General features: G+C 46.0%; 1 protein-coding gene across 2 annotated transcripts; it reads right to left on the bottom strand.

Annotated features, from left to right (window-relative positions):
* Positions 1 to 5,319: 5,319 nt before the first annotated feature.
* VIPAS39 (VPS33B interacting protein, apical-basolateral polarity regulator, spe-39 homolog) lies at positions 5,320 to 21,323 on the bottom strand. 2 transcript variants are annotated; one of them, XM_084207719.1, is made up of 20 exons: positions 21,307 to 21,323; positions 21,098 to 21,190; positions 20,531 to 20,630; positions 19,089 to 19,232; positions 18,064 to 18,102; positions 17,644 to 17,708; positions 15,543 to 15,599; positions 14,556 to 14,648; positions 13,851 to 13,884; positions 13,298 to 13,400; positions 13,182 to 13,209; positions 12,946 to 13,019; positions 12,311 to 12,386; positions 11,884 to 12,018; positions 11,375 to 11,416; positions 10,904 to 10,993; positions 10,418 to 10,504; positions 7,750 to 7,839; positions 7,331 to 7,435; positions 5,320 to 7,064 (listed from the first exon to the last, which is right to left on the bottom strand). In XM_084207719.1, exons 2-20 carry the CDS (start codon positions 21,188 to 21,190, stop codon positions 7,044 to 7,046), a joined length of 1,476 nt encoding a protein of 491 aa, XP_084063845.1. In that variant the 5' UTR covers positions 21,307 to 21,323; the 3' UTR covers positions 5,320 to 7,043. The 2 variants fall into 2 exon arrangements, with proteins under 2 accessions (XP_084063845.1, XP_084063846.1); XM_084207720.1 differs by lacking the exons at positions 11,375 to 11,416; positions 21,307 to 21,323 and having other exon boundaries at positions 21,098 to 21,205.
* Positions 21,324 to 21,362: the final 39 nt, after the last annotated feature.

Below are 21,362 nucleotides of genomic sequence, written 5' to 3'. Positions count from 1 at the left end.
CTGTGACCCATTCTTCCTTTTGGTGGGACTGAAATTCCTCTAGATAAGCAATACACAGCCAGGACACTGCCACAAGCTTGGAAGTGAGACTGTCTCAGTAGTGTTTTCCAAAGTTTGCAGGTAAATTGGGAACATCTCACAGACTTCAGTGGAACCTAGATGCTCTCAAAGGTCATGCCCTATCTTGCCGGTTATTTGTGTTTAAAAGAACTTTATTCTGTAGAATCCAAGTATGCAGAGCTCTGCAGGATGGGGCCCTTTGGGTCTTTCAGGAAGTGTCTAGTAGAGCAGGTGAAAAGTTAAAACCGCAATTTCCCAACAAGAAATACAAACAAAAGGCTGTGAGCAGTTGAAACTGATACAGTTACTATAGAAATAAGAGTGATAGCATCAGCTCAGTGAGATGGAAACTGTTTGCAGTTTGGGGGAAATGGCAGTTTGGTACAGAACTACACGGCTAATTATGTGGAAGCTATGCAGCATGGACATTACTGCTGGTTTTAATCCCCTGTACTGGTATTTTAAATATCAAAAGCACTCAAGATAAGAGTCTGGTGTTCTTTTGTTATCACAAAAAGTATTCAGAGTCAAGCTAAAGTTGGGGGAGGGTTTTGAGCATATAGTGTGAAAGATCAGTAAAACCTTGCAAACTGGATTTTGAAGCTTCAATCAAATAGATAGTTAAATTCTCAGAAGTTGCTTCAAAAACAATGGTAAGGCTCTGCTCACTCACAGTTCCAGGTCCAGCCATCTCAGACAACCATACACTCTTCATTTTCTAAATGAACAATATGATTTTTCACTAATTAGTTTTTACACTTTTGCATAGACTGTAATTTGCATTATAATTTAACAAACAGCGATGATTTTGCATTAAGCAGAAGATACTGAAAAGTTCATTTATTCATAACTTGTTTGTCCTTGAAGTGCAATGATGAAAGCAGAGCTATATTTATGCCACTAAGAGACCAGATGTGATGCCATCCCTGATAGTAAATCTGGAGAGAAGGTGATATGCCCTGCTTTAACAGTGTCACATGGAGCTTATGGATTCAGATCCCGCTTATGTTGCAACTTCAAGCATGAAACTGTACCAAAATTCAGAATATCACTTCTTTTTCCTGCTGCTCTGACATGGAATGGATAGTTTTAGCTGTTGCCCTATTGTCTTGGTTTAAGAAATGAGAATTTCTGGTGTTTCATCTTGTATTTCAGGAAATTTCACGACACGTGCGAGAGCTGCTGGGGATTGAGGAGCCTCTCTTCAGCAGATGCATTGCCCTCCCATACAGAGACAATATGGGTCTCTTCCTAGAGAGAAAGGCACCAACAGGAGAGAAAGCAGATGCCCTCACTTTCTCACAGTTTATCCAAAAAGCAAGACTGGAGCCCTATACTACAGCTCCTTCTTTGCAAGGATCCCAGACCATGGAGGGAATGGATGCTCTCCCTGCATCACAGGACATCCAGAGGCAGAATTAGAGACTCATACTACACTTTTGCCTTTGTAAGAAGCCCAGCAGCCACAGCAGACTGTACCCTTATTACCTTGCAAATTACTCAAGGAGGTACAGTTCCACCTTTTCACAATTACAAAAAATTGTGCATTGCACTGCCACTGCAACTTTTAGACATTTTATTACACCAAACCCATTCCCACATGGTCTCTTTTCTGCAACACTTCGTTTGCTTGCAGGAATTAAGTGAAGTGGAGGTTGTAGATCAGACTGTACCATTGCCTGTCTTTCACTTCTGCTTCACAGTTGATTTAAAAATACCAAAAGAAACAATCATAGACATATTTAAGGCACAAGTAATTGATAAGAACTTCCCAGATGCTCAAGTGAATAGATTTCTCCCAGGCTTCAGTGTCTGCAGGCTGGGCTTGCTCTGAAACTCAGATGTAAGATAAATGGCATATACAATAACTGGTGTACAGGTGTGGCAACAGCTGCTCTCAGCAATCATAATTAAGCAAGGGGTCTAGGTGCAACATGCGTAACTAATCCTTGGCCACAGAAATTATTTCCTGTGAGGCAAAACCAGACAGACAGTGTTTTATCAGAGTAAACAGTACTGTAATACATGAGAGATGGTGGCAGAAAGTACAAAAGAATACTGAACTAGAGAATTTAGGGAATAAAATTTGCTTTGTCCTGGGTGGCTTTGGACAGAGTATCCAGTTACCTGATTTTTCCCTGAAGGACACATCATGTAGTCTGTGGTGGTGAGGGTGGGGTGCATTATCACCAGCAAGGAAGTAGAAGAGCTGATGAAGGCCTGGCTCAACAGAGCACTCCTGACTAAATCATTAGTATGTTGTCAGGATTCAATGGCTTTCTCAAGATCCCTCATGGGGAATAAAAAAAAAAAATAAAAAACCTGGGCCTGATCCTGTTTAGTTTTTTACACCAAAGCTGCAGCCACTATAAAATAACTGTAATTTGGTTTTGTAATTCAGTTCTGTATTGAAGCTGCAATAGAAACACAGTGAAACTGAAGCAGTTCAGTGAAACTGAACAAGAAGACTATGTAATAAGCAAATTCAGACAAAAAAAAAAAAAAAAAAAAAAAAAAAAAAAAAAAAAAAAGCTCAGGCAACCAGGGGGATAAGCAAGTTTGCTGTTTGCTGAGCAGTGTAGAGACTGAAACTCACAGAAGAAAATGTGTGTGTAAGGTTATTGGCTGGAATAGTTTAGAGTCTGAGAGTTAACGGCACTGGTTCTTGCACTGCTTAGTCCCATGAAAGGGCTGGGATGAGATCTCAGCAAAGCATTCCTCATGAGCTTCATTAAGGTTTGTGAAGATTTAGAATCATACTCAGCATTTTCCTCTGGAATTTCTGAGAAACTGTTGGAAGCAGCTGTGGATTATGGAGACTTGTCATCCAGTATCATGCTAGGCTCCACTACAACTCAAGTGAGAGATGTCTTGGTGCTGAGCAGCCCACATTGCTTTGTAGGACAGTCTCCAGACAGTGCCTAGTACAGTAGAGCACCAGGCATCAGATGGCACCAGACAAGCTCTCTCTTTTCTAGCAGCTGGCTAAAGAGACTTTCTCAGTGACACAGCTGTCAGCTCAAACCAGGGGAAGGTTCTGGGAAGGGAAAACAAGTGGAAATATTTACTAGCAACAACTGTCCGAAGCAGCTTGCTAATAATGTAGCAAACAGTGGTTTTCTTCAGTGTCTGACTACAAGACTCCTTCTTGGGTCTTTGAGAAACCATCAGACTCAGAGACTTGAATATAAAATGTTGCAGAATGGCTCTAGAATAGTCGTGCAAAAGCAGGAATCCTTTCCCTCAAGCAGCCTTCCCGTCTTAACATCCTCAGTAGCCCAGTTCATGAACTGTCATAAGATCATTACCCCCAAGAACTGTCCTCTCTAGATATTCCTGTAAGAATTTTTTTTTTTTTGCATCCAATGCGCTAGTCTTGATTAGTTGCTTCAGACAACCCTGATAAGAAGGATCTAGGGTCAAAATAACTCAGTCCAGGTCTTCTGTTGCTAATACATCATCTAAGGCAATTCCTGGGACAGAGATGTGGTCCTAAGGACAACACGGAGTTCAGCACCTTCCAACCCAACAAGGCAGCCCATGCTTTATGTGAGATGAGGCAAGTTGCAAAGCAGTGACAAGAAATACCTCAGCATTCAACTGTCTTTCTCCTCTTGAGTAATTGAAGAGGCAAAATCTTTGCTGACAAAACTCTCGCACACAAAGCTGGGCAGGAAGGTTTTGCTCTGCACAGATGAGGCAGCAGTCAAGAAAGCTGAGGTCATTGCTTAGTTTCAGTGCTTTCTGGTGAGGCAGATTCTGCCACATGATGCTGTTCACGCCTGCATAAAAAATGACCACCGTCTATTAATGGAATTTTATTTTTCTTGCAGGATGAACAAAAATTAAGTATAAATTACCAGTGTGCAAACAGATGTCAAGAGATATTCTCATCTCACACTGCTGAGAGGAATCACACTGACAACCAGACCTGTTTGGTTTGAAACCTCTGATCTAGGACCATTTTAGGTGAGGGATTTTAAAATTAATAGTAACAAATCGAATATAGCTTGTATTTTATGTAGCTCATACTAACTGAGTAACCAGTAGTCCTTGACAGGCTACATAAAAAGTCGTACAACCATTCTGCCATGATGGCACGGTGAGCACCAGGGGTGCTTCAAGCACACTCAGCAATGCACTAATTACAGCTTGGTTGTTCCGATGTTTTGGATCCCCTTTTGTGGAAACAATGGGTTCGAGTTCCATCCAGTGGTAAACCCAGAAATTGCAGGTTTGAGTCCTGCAGTAAATCCTGTAGTGAAACTGTATGGTGCAAACTGCACTGTGAAATTTTTTTAGGCCACATGTAAGTTAGTAAGTTAGCAGCTTTTATGGTGGAGTTTGCCCAGATGCTTTGAGTTCTTTAAGGGAGTTGTGTAAGTTCATGGAATATATATATATGAATATTTTGTGTGTTAAGAATGAGTTATCTGTTGAGTCTGCCAGCATAAAAAAAAATTGACATAGGGCCACCCAAGACATAAAGCTTGTTTGCTCAAAAATTGGTTTTCATAAATGTATAAATATGTGAAAAGTCTTATACAGGACGTGCAGTTGGAATTATTGTCACTGCACATCTTGGCCAGAATAAAGTAATGCAACTGCCTGCCACCTCAAAGATAGGGTCAGAGAGTTTAATTTCTTCCTGAGTCTGGTGACAGTTCCAGGCTCTGAAATGACATGGTTCATTTTTCTTGAGGGGAGGGATGGAGGTGTCAAGGCTGTACACAGTGAGAGGACAAATGACAGCAGATGGACAGCATGTGTGACAGGAGGCAGCAGAAGAACACAATGTCCTCCCAGGCCACCAGCTAAGCATTGTTATAAAAGCATGTAAAGCTCTGCTTCTGCAGGGCTATTGCACTAAGCAAGGTCAAAGGAACTCAAAAGCTCAGAGAGACACTAGAGCTGATGAACAGCACACCTCTAGGCACAAGAAGACATTTACCTGTGCTCTGCCACATGCAGGTGAAACACAAGCCACTGCTACCAGACTGGTAGCAGTGTCTGCCTGCCCAAAGTGACACAGAGGGACTCCCATCACTGCTCTTACATAGCAAGGGGCAGCAGCAGAGTGACACAAAGGAATAAACATGCAAACTCAGCTGCTTGGCCCAGTCCTTGCAGGCTGATTTAAAGTCTTTAGTTGAAACAGCTGAGCCTTGGGATCTGGCTAGTTTTCAAGACCTATAAAAAGCTATTTAATACACTCTTTTGTGTCTTCCCTGAGATGATTGGAAGGAGGATTTTATTCCAAACATCTCCCTGGAATACATCTCCCTCCTTATTTGTCTTATCCAAGAGTTCATGGGGTTATATGACTTTATACGCAGCCTGTAGATGACATCTGTTTACTCAATTAGTATGAGCTACATAAAATACAAGCTGTATTAGACTAGTTACTATCAATTTTAGCATCCCTCACCTAAAATGGCCCTGGATCAAGGGCAGTCTTATCAATTTGTCCAAGTATGCAATGACAGGGAGTGAAGAAAGGGACCCAGACTCTCTTCAGTGGTGCCCAGTGATGACAAGGGGCACTGGACACAAACTGAAATGTGCTGGTCCATCTGAAGACACAAACCCACCTTTTAGTGTGAGTGTTGCCAAATTCAGAACAGGTTTCCCAGAGAAGCTAAGTTATTTCCACCTGTGATGATACTGAAAACCCACATAGCCATGGTCCTGGTCTGCCTGTTCCAGGTGATCCTGCTAAAGCATGAGAGGATCAAGAGGTCTCTTCCAACCCAAATGATTCCGTAAGAAAAAAAAATGCCAACAGAAAAAAAAGACAGTTCATAGTGCAGCAGGGAGGCTGGAATCCAAATCTACCCTCACGTTTGTGTGACCCTCTGCAGCAGTAAACTCTCCTACAAACTCTAAAATTAATTCATCTGTGCTGATGGCACTGAAGGTGTTGAATAAGGTACTGTTGCAAGCAATGTCACTCCATGGTGACATGCACTGTGCTTTTCAGAACATTAAAAAAGATCCTGCAACTCCTTTTGTGGGAGGTGATAAATTGCTCAGGATTAACACACAAGAGTGACAACATGCTTAGTGGGGAAAGAAAAGAAACAGGCCAAGGAGAAAGAGACAGCTTTATTTATAGAATTGAAGTGAGGTCTGAAAGGATGAAGCCAGCAGCTGCCTGAGGAGTTGTGTTTCTGAAAAAGTGCATTTCAATCCTTCCTAGCATAACACTTTCTGAGAAAAGAGCTGCTAGGGCCAGCAGGTTTGTGTCAACTGAGAGAACTTCCTGCTTGCTCTCCATCCAACCCATATTGGACTCTGACCACCTCTACACTTCCCTGATAAAGGGATGTTCCAAATGCTGCCGAGTGCCAGCAGAAAGATACTGGCAAAAGTTGCTGTCCTGGTTCTCTGCAGGAGTTCACACACCTCTTTTCCTAGAGTGAGCCAGAATTTAAAAAAAAAAAAAAAAAAAAAAAAGTGGTCCTTTGCCTCCCAGCACTTTCTCACAGGGAGAACATGGTCCAGGTAGGTTTTACTCATTTTACTCCAGACACAGCCATGATTAGTGATGCCCAAGCCAGCTTGACTGTTACAGGGACTGGTCAGTACTCTCTGGTGGAGAGACTCACAAATGTGACTGACATGTTCCTTTTGCAAGAACAAGCCCAGGCACCACCCAGAGTAAACATTCATCTTGCTGTGCCCAGCAACTTCCCTCCACACACACAAGCGATGCCTGGTTTACAGCCAGGTCAAATGCAATCAGATTCCAAAAAGAATCAACCCTGATGGATCGGTACCATGGTTTTGCCAGCTACAGTTTAGTAGCTGCCTTCAACCAGCCTGAACACCGTGGTCCCACTGGGCACGGGCACCCACTGTCACCGACGAACGTTGATCATGCAATGAGTAGTAACAGAGCTGCTCTGTTGGCACTGGACTGGGTTCTGCAGTTCCCTCTTTCAGTGACAAGGTGACGGCCAAACAGGCTGTTCCACAGGTGTTCAGTTCTTCCACCGGATTTGCTAAAAGAGGGAACAAGACACGACTAACAGCAATGCTGAACACCGAGCCCTAGGGGCCAACTTAGTGACTCCCAATTCCTGACAAGGACAGCTACGGCCAGAGCATGCCATTTCTATCAGTATAACTATTCACTCCTACCCTGAATGCAAACAAAAGATTAGCTTCCCAGCAGGGATAGAAAGTACACAGGACAGCCATGCCCCTACACCTAATCTCTACCTGTTTCTGGTGAGAGCGTCTCGAAGAAAGAGTAAGCATTTCTTACCATGTTGCTGAGAATGCTGTGTATCTTCTCTTCTTCTGCAGAGCCCCGCTCCACCTTGCATTTATATGCTGTCAGCTGGACACGATCCTTTAGATCCCGATAGGTCTAGATAAAGGGCAAAAACAGCACCCAGCTGAGAGAAAGGGACACTTCCATGGTTAGATGGTGTCCTGCAGATGGGCAGGGCAACTCTACAATCCCCCATGCAGTTCCCAACACAGAACAATTTCACAGCACAAATGCTAGGAGCCACTCTCTTGGTTCATGGACTTCTACTGGAAACTTTATCATTTTTCCCAGGCCAAAGGGATAAACAAACATCACCAGGCACATGACAGAAGCGGCACATGGCAGAGAACAGAAAAGCTAGAGAGAAAAAGCAGGCCCGTGTCCCATCTCTCCACATAGCAGCAACCTACCTCTATGACAACATCATGGCACTTGTATTTGGTAGCGAGGTTCAGCCGAGTCTCCACATCTTCCACCAGGCGCACGTATTCCTGCAGCACCTGCAAGAGACAGAAGAATGTCTCAGCTCCCTTCCACAGGTATGTCCTGCCTCATTCCCTCACCCCAATCCCAAAACCTTTCAAGGCTGCTGGTCACACAGAGTTGGCCCCTTCTTTAGGGAACAAGTGACCTCAACACGACTGTTCAGGATCCCAGAGGTGTTGCTTACAAAGCTCAGAATCACAGAAAAAGCTGAGTTAGAAAGGACCCTCAAGGATCATAGAGTCCAACCCTTGTCCCAGTGCAGCACCATCTTCAAGGGTCAGAACATGTGCCTGAGAGCATTGTCCAAATGTTTCTTGAATTCTGTCAGGCTTCATGCTGTGACCACTTCCCTGGAGAGCCTTTTTCAGTGCCCAATCACTGAAATAGGCACCCCCAATATCCAACCTAAACCTTCCCTGACACAATTTCAGGCTGCTCCCTTGAGTCCTGTCACTGGTCACCCCTCCTCTTCCCCTCACAAAGAAGTTGTAGACTGCAATGAGGTTTCCCCTCAGTCTCCTTTTCGCCAGGCTGAACAGATCAAGTAACCTCAGCTGCTCCTCATATGGTTTCCTTCACCATCTTCATGGCCCTCTTTTAGAGACTCTCTTATTGTTTTATAGCCTTCATATATTGTGGCATCCAGCACTTGAGGTGAGGCTGCCCCAGAGCAGAGCAGAGCAGAGCAGAGGAGGACAATCCCCTCCCTTGCCTGGCTGGCCATGCTGTACCTGATGTACCCCAGGACAATGCTGGCCCTCCTGGCTGCCAGGGCACTGCTGGCTCAGGTTCTACTTGCCAGTGACCAGGATCCATGGTGATGCTCTCCAATCTCTCATTCCCCAGTCTGTCTGTGCATCCAGGGTTGCCCCATCCCAGATGCAGAATCCATCACTTTCCCTTGATGAACTCCATTTAATTTTGGTGACTGCCCAACCCTCTAATTATTTGAGGTCTCTCTGCAGAGCCTCCTTGCCTTCTAGGGAGTCAACAACTCCTCCCAGCTTTGTATCATCTACAAACTTGCTTAGTGTCTCCTCCAGTTGTGCATCCAAGTCATTTATGAAGATGCTGAAGAGCACAGGGCCAAGGATGGAGCCCTGTGAAACGCCACTAGTAACCAGTCACCAGTCTGGTGTCACCCTACTTACTGTAAACCTTTATGCCCAACTCATGAACCAGATGCTCACCCATCTCATCACTTGTTTATCCAGTTGTGTGCTGGACATTTTGTCCAGAAGAATACTCCAAGAAACATCAAGAGCTTTACTGAAATCCAAAAACATTACATGGACTGGCTTCCATTGATCAACCAAGTGGGTTACCTTGTCATAAAATGAAATCAGATTTGACAAGCAGAACTTTCCTCTCATGAAGCTGTGCTGGCTGTGATCAATGACTGTGTTGTGCTCCAGGTTTCTCAATACCCCCCAGAATAATCTTTCCATAACGTTACCATGCACTGAAATGAGACTAGCAGGCCTACAGTCTCCAAGGTCCTCCTTCTTGAAAACTGGGACATTAACCAGCCTCCAGTCATCTGGGATCTCTCCAGATTCCCAAGACTGCTCAAAAATCATTGAGAGGTTTTGTGATTACATCAGCTTGCTCTTTGAGGATTCTTTGATGAATGCCATCATGCCCCACAGATTTCCAACTAAAGCAGAAGATCCTGCATAGATTCAGGGTCAACTGGGAGTTGATAATTTTCAGTCATTGTAGTCCAACTCACGGCACTGAGACCCACTTTGATCCATCACCTGTTTATGAGGCGAGCATCCTCATCCTGTAATGGGCCAATGCTATTTCTACACTGCCCATTGCCATGAAAATATTTGTCAAAACTCTGGTTTTTGTTCCCCACAATTCTAGCCAGCTTCAACTTTAGTAGAGTTTTGGCTGCACAAAATTTTATCCCTACAGCAGCGAGCAGCATCTCTGTATTCTTCTCATGTCATTTGACCTTGCTTCTACACCTTCCCTTTTTGTCATATTTCTAAGAGAATATCCCCGTTCAGTCAAGCTGGAGGAGGAGGAGCAAGCAGGAGCTGCCTGCCCGACTTCCAACATTTGGGAATTGCCTGCTACTGTACCCTTCGAAGGTCATATGTAAAAACTGACTGACAGACCCCACTGTCTGCAAAAGCATTTTCCCAGGGGATCTCACCAGTTCCCTGAGCAGCCTGAAGTCTGTTCTCCTCATGTTCAGACCTGAGATTTTGCTGGCACTTTTCCTCCTATCAACAGAATGTTAGGCTACCTCGTTGCTACGGATCAGGTTAACCACTGCCAGCCAGATTAAGAAGGAGAAAATTTAATGTAGCAAAGAAAGGTGGCAATGCACATGGGAAGAGTTCCGAGCCAACTTTGGCCAGCTGTCCCTCTTGCAGTCAGAGCTAGGACCCAGCCCTCAATACCACCCACACCTCCTGTTGAGGCACGGGTCACTCAGCTGTGTGCTGCGCCCCCCTGGCGAAGCCAGAAGATCAGCAAGTTTCTCCCACTTCCAGCTAGGAAGCAGCTCCCCTAAAGAGTCATTCATACACCAAATCCCAACAAAGAGCAGGACATAAGCAGGGGTTTGTGGCTCACCTGCACAGGAGCATTGTTCCTCTGCAAGATCTCCACTACCCGGTGGAAGCCAATAGGTGCCTTCTTCTTGGTGTAACCCAGCCAATTCTGAAATGAGAACCAAACCTATGTTAACCCAAAAGGATAATCCTCCCAGCCACAAGAAATTTTTTTTCTCCTCCCAGTGCCAGCAACATACTCCACAGCCACCACCTGCATCCCATTGCAGAGACCCTCACACAGTAGCTGGGCACAGGCTGGCTGCAAATCCCTTTGGTAGCAGAGCTTGGGGCAGCCCCCTTCTCTGACCTTACTGCTGCAGCCAAGCCAGGCCCAGCAGAGGTCTCAGGCAGGGAGAGGAGGAAAGTATTGCAAAACTCTGCAGCAGAGGTGCTGGGCCCTACTGAAATAAAACCAGTCTGTTCAGTAACTCCAGAACAAGCCAGCTATCAGTAGCAGATGCCAGTACTTGGGACTGTGTCCCCAGCAAGGCTTTCTGCAGCTCACCTTGGTGGTGAGGAGGGCATCCACATCACCCCAGGCCCGCAGCTTGGCACGGGCTGCCAGGGCAGTCAGCACATACTGCTTATCAGGAATCTGTAAGGCAGAAAGCTGGAGTCAGAACAGCAGCACAGCTCAGAAGGTCTTTGTGGGCTGGACATGAATGGCATCTGCCCCAGCTCTGTCAGGACCTACACCAACACCCAGGCAAAGAGGCAAGGTGATGCCTGATGCCATACATGTCACTGCAGAGACTAGGAAGTGGGCATTTGCAAGTGCTGCTGCAAACAGGGTACACATGGCTCCCAATTGCCTTTCTGAGATTCCAGACAGGCCCTGCTCAAAAAGGATGCCATGGCCTCCTCCCTACCTCAGTGCTGAGCCCCTCAGATTCCTCCTACTGAGCTTCTTCATTACATACAGTTTGTCTGTCCATGTTTTCAGCTAGTACTGCCACAGCAGGGGAGACTCACACACCTTAAATGTCTTCTTCAGGTTGGTGGGGCTGCTGAACATTCCCTAGAGAAAGCAGACAAGTCAGTGCAAACTCAGCCACAGCAGAGGTTCAGACATCTGTTATAAGGCATCTGCCTTGCACAGAATCAATCTTCTCAAGATTTTACTGCTTTTTGCTCATATCAGTGCCACAGGAGGAAGCAGCTGGCAGAAGAGAGCAACTATCCCACCCCATTAGCTGCCTGGTCTGGTTTCCCTACATCCTCAACTGGTGCACCACCAGTACCACGCACCTCAGCCTCATGGGATTTACGGTGGTTTCTAGGAGGCAACTCCCTGACAAACTGTACCAGGTTGAAAGTCTTGGAGCACAAAACCCCAAACTGGTGCCAGGGGACAAAGTCTCTCTGAGGGATGAAATATGACCTCTCTTTCCCTTTTTCTCCTTAATATGCCACAGCTTGACCACCTCACATCTCGAGGGCTACAAGGATGAGATGCAACCTTATCTTCTGCCGCATCATCCTCACCTCAGCCTCTGTGTAGTGGTAGAAACAGGAATAGAAGAGGGTGGTCACTAGTGGCATGTTGAGAATTGAAGCCTTGCGAGGATATTTCCGAAACAACTCTGACTGCCCAGCCATCTCCAACTGCCGATCATTAGCCTGTAGAATCAGGAAGACAGACAGGGAACATGAGCCAAGATAACGGCCCATTTAGCTGTGGGATAGAGACCTAGAGAGAGTGTTGTGACAGCAATGTAAAAGCACAGCCCCAACATGCTATCAAGTCTCAGATGTGGCATTTCACACATGCCTGGCAGAGGAGCCTGAATAGCAATTACAAATACACTAGCCAGGGCAGGCTGGTTAGACCCAAAGTGCTGTAAGTTAGAGACAGCAAGAGATCACACAGGTAGTCCCAGCCATCTCCCGACCAGCAGAGCAGATTTCATACCTCAATGATGATCTGTCGCTCCAACAGGGTATAATGGTCTTGGATGTGGGAGGTATCCTCAGCTGAAAATGGCAGCCTGGCCAAACATGAAGGAAAGAGACACTGACCAGCTCTGAAGTACAGAAATCCTTCATTTACTTCTAACTACTCTTAGGAGATTTTTTTTTCTACCAAACAAGCTCCCATTCTTCCCAACTTGAATATCTAGTGGGCACTCAGGTTCCTGATCCACTGCCCTCTCCAACTGCCCTCCCTCCTAGACAGGATCCAGAGAAAGAAACATTATGTGGTACCTCTCACAGAATAACCTAAAGTGGATGCTACCAACTTCCTCAAGTGCTCAGGCACCCAGACTTTCATCCATCACAATCAGAAGGGTTAATAATCAGAAAGTCCCTTGAAGCATCTTTCCTCCTGAATAAGCAGCAAAAGCAACTGGACTGGTGATCACCACAAATGATTCCTCTCTAGTCAACACTGTATCCACAACTCTACTCCCACTCCCCACTAAGGGCAAAGCGACATCAGCTCTCAACCCACCTAAGCCATGGCACTGGCACAGTGGTTTAATTTTCCTCACTACCACCTTCTGTGAAGAATCCACATCCCTCCCCTGCTTTTGTATTTTTTCTTACCCAATGCAACCTTTCAGAAATTCCCTCCTTTTTTCTACATCCTGGATATTCAAATGCTCCCGGTACTGAGACAGCTGGAGAGAGAGGGGAAAGAAGCAGTGTGTTCTCATGGATTTGGAAGATACAGTATTCCAGAAGGTGAAATGGGGACAAAAAGCTTTCGCCTGATTCCCACACACTCTGCAGCCAGCCTCCCCCCCCGCAGTAAGGGAGCTTATGCTCCTGGGAATACTCACAGCAACTTCCTCAGTCCTGTCTAAGAACCTGCAAAAGGGAATTAGCAAGCATTAACTTGGAGGCAGGTTCCTAGCAGTGCTTTCAGCCCTGCCACAAGATGGATCAACAGCCTCACCTGAGCAGATCCAGAAGGAACTTCTGCTCACCAGTCTCTCTGAGGAAATGGATCAGATGGCACAAGGCCACCTGCCGCACCTCCAGCTCCCGAAACAAGATCTCTAGAGGGGAGAGAGAGTTTATGTACAGATGGGTAAAGTAAGATAGTACTACCAAGCAGAGGAGACTTAGCACAGTGCATGGAGTTGAAAGCCATTGGCAGGATTCATCAACCTTATCCCATCTCAAATCACAGTGCTGGAGGCTGAAGCACAGAAGAGCCAATCCCTGGGCTGACAGCTGAATTCACAGCCATGTGCTACCTCTACAGATTAATTTTCATTCATCTCATCACCACCACCTACCACTGCTTAAAGCTCCTCTCTGGAGCCTTTGTAGGCATCCCCATACTCCCCCGCCTCCTACATTACACTTGCTACAAAAATATTTCAGGCTTAGTAAAAAAGCAATACCCCAGATGCTCTCTTTGTAACTTGCACCCAGTGAAAAAATTACCCCCTCCATCCTTCACTGAAACCCACTATACGAATCCTAGCCTCAGTCATGCTCACCTCTCCTCAGCGTCCGTTTCAGGAATATCAGGACCTGTGAGCACAGCCAGATAGCTCAGAATTAAGACAGACAAACAAACAGCACACTGGTCAAGGCCTAGACAAGTTTTTGCAAAGGGCCTCTGAAAACTCAGCTCTTATAGCACTGAACTTAATTCAGGTACCCACAACACCCAGGACCAGCAGTGAGCCTGGGCCACAGCTGCCTGGATTCTTGCCTAAGCTCCTACTCTGGAGTTTAGATAAGTGAGGCCAAAATTTATAAAGGAAAACCTTTCCATGCAAAATCCAAGGAATTAAAAGACCCAGAAGAAGTAAGCTCTGACAAAATCCCATTTCCTCTCTGATACTTTAAAAGCCAGAAAAACTGGAGAGGCCCCAGATCCCAAATGCCTGGTCCCAGATCTTCTGTGCTGAAATGAGCAGATTAAACCTGCAACTTCAAGAAGCAGTTGCAAAAATCTGTAAGGCTTAATGATCAGAGTCCTTGTTATTAACATCAATTCTGCAGAGTGGCAGGAAAGACAGCAGGAATACAGCATTTCCCAGTCTTTAGCTTTGACACTTTCCAGTAACTGTTTGGTTTGAACTAAAGAACACCCCCCAGTCTTGCAAGACCAGGTGGCCAGCTGACTGCATTCTCACAAGCACTCTCTGTGGGGCCACCCAGAAGTCCCAGCCCTGTATGGCCCCAGCAGGACTCACAGCTGTAATGACATTCCCATCATGCCCTGCCACAGCTTCATCCAAGAGCACCAGCTTGTCCTGCAGGGAGCGAAATCTCTCTAGAGAGCAGACCTAGAGACAGAACAAGAAGAAGTAGGCATGTGGGATATGAGACAGTCCTCAGGCTGAATCCAAGCTATTATTCATTCCGCTCCCATAAGCCCTTCAGCAACATGAATAACTGCCCTCCAAATGAATGGAGAAATTCTCATTTAGCTGAAACCACATGCCACATAATCTCTGGAAATCTGTTGCAGTCAACCCTCCTTACTGCCCAGTCCAGGACAACAGACAATGTACATTCAGCACAAACACCCTTGTAACAAGACAAAACTTTCCTGTTCACCACAAACCACAAGCCCTGACAGGAGGAGGGAACTCTGTAGGCCCCTTTCTACAAAGGAGACCAGAGTCTTTCTCCCTTCTTCTTACTCCACGTCTGTGGCCTCTCTCAGCCTCTAGTTCACCTCAGCCTTTGAGGAGACATATGCAGAGTGAAACTACAATCTCCTTATGTGTTCACTGCACACTGAGGCAGCTGAGACTAAGATTACAGCTCCAGTGAAACCATTTCTGTCTTCCTCCCTCCATTTGGCACCAAGTGAGAATGGAGATAAAGCCCCACCGCCTGAGATTTTTAAAATAAACCCAGTCCCAGGGAGCAGAAGGGGTAGAAAGGGACACAGCAGTACAGATACCTACTGTCAGAGCCTTGCTGAGGGGACAACTCAAGTAAACAAAGCAACAAAACCCTGAAGTTCTCCTGCTGCTCTTGAGCTAGTGTGATCCCAGCACTGCCACCTGGCAAAGTAACAGACAGGCAGACCACCATCCCTGCTAGGTGCTGCAAGCAACACAGATCCCCTCCTTGCTCCCAGAACAGCCAGGAGCACAGCAAAGTGTAAAGGATTTTGGGACCACCCACCCTCCATCTCTTACAAGCAGGTGGGAGTGCAAAGTCCTTACCTTGCCCCTCTGCATTCGCCTGACTGTATCTTTGGGGCTCCAGTCACCGCTGTAATCCTGTCACAAGAGAAATAAAGCACTCAAGTCTCAGATCATTTCAGCAATCTCCAAGCTGCTTTCCACTTCTGCTGCATCAGTGATGGCCTACATGTAGCTACTCACACTGATCATTCAGCTGCTCCAGGAAAGGTGCTAGTAGGATGTGTATGTACATTCTTCAGGTGCAAATGTTGAGCTCTCAGACTCTGCATATGCTGGTGTGGAGGGAAGCTAAAGGCCCATATGTTAACAAAGCCTTTCTATTGCCTCAGTAAGGTCTGTCATCATATCCTTTATAAGTAATGCATTGAATCAGGTTGTTCTCCTTGTAACTATGTTGCTTTCAGGACAAACAAAATACAAAACAGACTAACCCAAAAATGAAGAGCAAGGAATCAATTTCTTGTTACAATTCAGACAGACTTCTGCTGGTGAGCCTTCCACAGCAACGTGGAGAGCACAGAGATAACAGCCAGGCAAGCACCTGGGGAGTCACACAAGACAAGGACAGTGCGACAAGGGCACTGAAGCCTGGAGGAGGACCACCTTAAGGCAATATGCTACCACTGCTGCAACGACCTGGATTTGCCCCTGCAGCAGGCAGACACCACGATCTGAAGCACTGGATAAAAAGTGATGGCGGCCTGAGCCACTCCTAACTCAGACACCATAAAGTCATCTAGGTCTCTGTGAGGCATTCAAGCCAGTAGTTGCAATTCAGCTTTCTGCCTCAAAAGGTCCAGAGAAAGGAAGCAACAAGAACCATCTCTGAGGACACTGAATTTTAAATCCATTGAAGATTTATTGAAAGCCCAAATCTAAGGATGAAAGGTCTACCCAGTCCTATTGGTAGACCTCTGCACATGAGTCTCTCAAAGCAATGTACAGCTGAGTGTCAAATATCCTGAGCAACAGAGTTCCCTCCAGCACCTCTGCCAGAGGTATCTTCTCAGCCTGTCACTTTCAGGACACTCATCAAAAGCTGCCACTAACTTTCCCTTTTGTCCCATCCCACTTGCACCAACCTCATTTGCATTCAAGAGGCTGTATAATCCTTCTCCTTCCTGTTTCACTGCTTCTGCAGGCCCAGAACAGAACACAACAGGACACTCTTGTTTCTCCTGCTGTGTTTTGAGGAAGTGCTGTCTGTTAGGCTATGTCATTAATGGCTAACTGACAAAATACACCAACCTGGGGAGGATCAGATGGCCAAGGACAGGTGGACCATGAACCCTAGCAGCTCAAGGATGCAAGTGCCAGCTACTGGAGGAGACTGGGGTCTGGGATTCAGATGTCTAAAACAAATCAGATGTCTAAGACCAGCTACTGGAGGGACCCATACAGCGTGTGTATGTTCCACTAGTGGAACTGATCAGACAAAAAGGAAGGCTCAGGATCAAGCTTGAGTATTTTCTGTATGTGTCTATTCAAAAAGGCATTGGTTTCAGTCTGTGTTAATCTGTGTAGACAGCTGTGTAAGTATTGTGCATGTCTGTCTCTGCAGGAAATATAAGCTCAGTCCTGTTACTGCCTGGATCTAGGGACATAGGACCACAATCTCACACCTAGTAAGAGGAATCCACCTAGTCCCAAAATCCTCTAGATCCTCTAACACTTATCACTGCATATCTGGTAGACAAACATTCCTGCCAATTGAAACACTGCCTCTGCACAACTCCCTCTGTATTGTCCCAGTGATTCATGAACAAGAAATTTCAAAACTTTCATATTTAAAAAAATGTAAAAACCACATGTGATGCCAGTTTATCTGACCTGACATGAAAGCAGCTTACAGACAAAGCACTATTTTGAAATCCTTTCCACAAAGACTGCTAGGCTATTTATTAAAAGAAGTAACCAAAACCAAGACCCCCTGCAAAGCTCCATACTTTGGAGCAAAAGCAGAGAACGCTTAAACTACTGCAAGGCTGCATTTTGCAGCTCCCTGTCCTATTCCCTGCATTGCCCTCTTCTGTCTGAAACAGCAACTAATCACTTCCCATGAAACCAGCAGAGTAGAAAGTTCACTAATCTTGGTATAAAACAAGCACAGGCTGCTCACCTTGTACTCAGCTTTCGGTCTGCGCAGCTCTGGGGCATAGTTTTTAACTCCTGTGTCAGTGAGGGCTGAGAGGGAAAGGCACAGATGAGTAGTACATAAAAATCCTGATCCACATCCACTTCTAAACCCATCCCTCTCTTCATTTTCATGGCAGAAGACCCAAACTTAAGAAAATGGCAATACAGCATTACTCTAAAACAAACAGTTGTCAGTTGTACATAAGTAATTACCTCAAATCATCATGCCAATTCTTTAATTTCTTTGAGGAAAGAATGACCAACAATTCAACTTTTAGACAGCACATGATTTAGTTTCCCTTCTTGCATCATAAGGCAGATGACACTTCCCTTTTTTTTTTAAATGCTTTGTTTCGTGTAAATCTGCACCCCTCCCAGAATGAGGCAGGGACCCAAAACTTACCATCTGAAAGAGATTGGAAACTTGAGAGTTTGTTTCGTCCTGAAATAAAAACACTGATGAGACACTGTCCCTTCACCAGCAACATCTCCTTCACAGGGAACATAAGCCTAGACTGCAGGCCAGTTTACTGCAGCTATGCCCCCATAGAACAAGCCTCCCTGTACAGAGATTCACACTACACCAGCACAGCTGGGGCTCACCTGCTATATTCTAAGGCGTTGAAGTTGTCTGTGGCATTGCAAACCATACCACACCTATCTGCTCTCTTGGTGCTAAGGTCAGGAGAGGCTAGACCTGAATTTACTCATCTACCTACAGAGCAGAGGCTCAAGCATACAGCACTGCAACATAGGCCACGGCAACATGGACAGCTCCACCTACCAGGGCTGCAATTTGGATGCCTTTCTTCATCACCTTATTGTCATAGTTGAGAGTAAAAAATATCCCCAAGAAAGAGAGACAAAGTAAAAGCTGTTTTGTTTTCTTGCTGTGTAAGAACAGAGCTGAACTCTTGCAAGCTGTGTATGTTTGTCCACAGCCTGCTGCACAGCTCCCCCCATAACCAGCTACGCTGCCACTACTGCTATCATGTGTTTGCTGAACCAACACCAACAGCAGCCAGCTGAGCTCCAAAAAAAGGATAATCAATCAGCCTTCTCTACAGAACTCAAAATCAAATGAGGGTTACGTGGGTCAAGCCAGACCCTTTGCAGCCTGCTCTTTTCAACCAACCAAATGGATTACCACGCAGTGCTGCATTCTACCTTGCTGTTCTTTGGAACCTGGATTTTAAGAAGCCATAATCTCCAAAGCCCCTTCCCACTCCACAAAAGCATGTGATCTACTGCACAAGACAGTCTTCAATTCCTGACCAGAGAGCAATACACTTCCACCCAGAGGAGAGATTGGGGCTTCCCTGTTCTGCAATACACTTCAGATGAAACAATTTACATAAGATAACACATTGCCCCTTGACAGTCTTAAGGGAAAACACATTTGTCAATATGGTATATAATGAACCTCACCTTTGAACAGACTGCTTAGGGAGTAGGAAGAACCTTGTTTGGGAAGAGCAGCATAGGAGGAAGAGCCTTTCTGTAGGCTGGAGTCTCGGCCATCCAGGGAGCTAGTGCTGCCAGAGGCTGTCTCTTTGATTGACCAGGAGATACCTGTGTGCAGACAGGTCATTTTTATCTGAGAAAGAGTCTGTAAAGAACGATCTTCTGGCACAACAGAAACATTACCAGACGTGTGCTGGTCAGTTCTGCACTAGCACATCTTGGTAAGTCTGACCCTCAGCACTAAGTAGATACAGTGCATCTCTCCAGGCAAAATTCCAGTCTCATATAATGCTGCTTGTTAAGCAGTGGCACGTTGTCCTCCAAAAATGGCTGGTTTCAGCAACATTGTACACCTGGCTATGGCTTGTGTAAAAGGAATACACAGACATCCCCACCTTCTATATATTATTGCATGAGGCAAAGCATGGTCCTCATTCTAAAAGTACAAAGTAAAACAGAGTCCCTGGCCTACCTCAAATTGCAGAAACCTAAGAGCATGCTTTCCTCAACACTGAAGACTAAGACAGTTTTCCTTCCCAGACAGACAAAACAGCTCTCAGTGTGCATATGCTGCTGGCAACAATGCACGTGTCTCCCTCCTGCCTGTTCAATACAGTTTCCCCTTTTTTTCACACAGCTGCACAACACACATATTTTAGGAGCAAGATGATAGACAAAAAACCACAATAGGTAAAGAGACCCTGGGTGGGAAAAGAAAGCAGAGGGAAGAGCTACAGCAAAGGATAAGATGATCAGCCTTTTGGAGATCCTTTGGGTGACCCATATGTAAATTTTCATGGTTTGATACTGGCTAGCAAGTGTCACACAATTCTGTGGATCATGAACTCAAAAGCACAGCACACAGGATTGTGTGTAGGCCATGAACTTGCTCCCATCATCTCTAGAAACACATCTGCTTAATGTTTACAGTTTCCTTTCAAATTTCAAGTGTCAGAGTCATTCTATAAACACACATTAAACCTTGGATATCTGCTTAAAGTGCTGTGGGATCAAAACACAGAAACTTTAAATAGTGTCATTTCAGACAGTGATGTGAAGGAAATGATCACCTAGAATCTCACAGGCCACCTGAGCAAGATGAGTATCAGTCCATAACCCACAAAATACCTGCTCTGAGCTTGGCTACATATTAGAAAAAACACATTGAATTCCCTCCACTCGTCTGCACTCCTCTTTTTTAACACAATTCAGGCTTCTGCTCACCCTCTTTTCAGTGGATCTGCTCAGGTAATAATAATAAGTAGCTCACAATGTGACCTGGGAGACTTGAATCAGATTAGATATGCAGGATTAGAAAGCAAATAATACTCCTGACTTAAGTGACTTAAGCAGCAATTTTAAACCCCCTCTGTCTCAAAGATAATTTGCAGTATTTCTGCACTTACTTCCCACTGGTTCTCCACTCCAGCTGACCCTCTCGAGGTCATCATCATCATCATCGACAATATCCCGAAGGCTGTTCACTGCCCGTTTGGATTCCTTTAGCTACACACAAAAGAGTGACTTTGCATAAGGACCATCAGAATTGTAGAATGCACTTCGTTTCCTACTATCATCAAACATCTCCCAAAGAACTTTGAATACAGCTTCTTCAACTTCCATTGCTTCTTCTCGGGATGGCATTTTAGTTCTGTAGCTGTGCAGCAGACATGGGAGCCCTTCCTCACCACTGGGAACCCCAAGGACACCTACATGGACACTAACAGCTCAATCAGCGGGAGATGCGGTTTGCTGCGTGGGCGAGGAACCGCGTCTTAATGAGATTTCGGAGTGGCTACTGTGGAGAGAGACGGGAGCCCTTGGTACCCTCCGCAGTGGGCAGGAGGTGACAACCCACCTACAGAACATCAACCCTCCGGGAGGTGCAGGCCCGAGACCTGGGCTGGGACGGCTACGGGGGCCCACCCGGCGAGGGTGTCAAACCGGCAGTTCCAGGGTCGGACCCTCCCTACCTGCGAGAGCTCGTCATCCTCATCATCGAAGGTGAAGGCCCGGAACTTGGAGCTGTGCCAGTACTCCTCCTCGTCCGCCCGCACCCTGCTCATCTGCAATGGCACAGCGCGGCCGCCTCAGCAGAGAGAGGGAGGGGCTGCCTCAGGGGTATCATCACCCCCGCCCCTGGTCCAAGTCCCGGCCCCGCCGCCCCCGGCCCCTCTCTCACCTCGCCGCCCCTCCCGCGCCAGCAGCGCCTCACAGCAGGGCAGGGCGGGGTGGGGA

The sequence above is a fragment of the Fringilla coelebs genome (genome assembly GCF_963513975.1).
Source record: "Fringilla coelebs genome assembly, chromosome: 6".
Lineage (NCBI taxonomy): Eukaryota > Metazoa > Chordata > Aves > Passeriformes > Fringillidae > Fringilla > Fringilla coelebs.
This window is presented reverse-complemented; position numbering and strand designations above follow the sequence as displayed.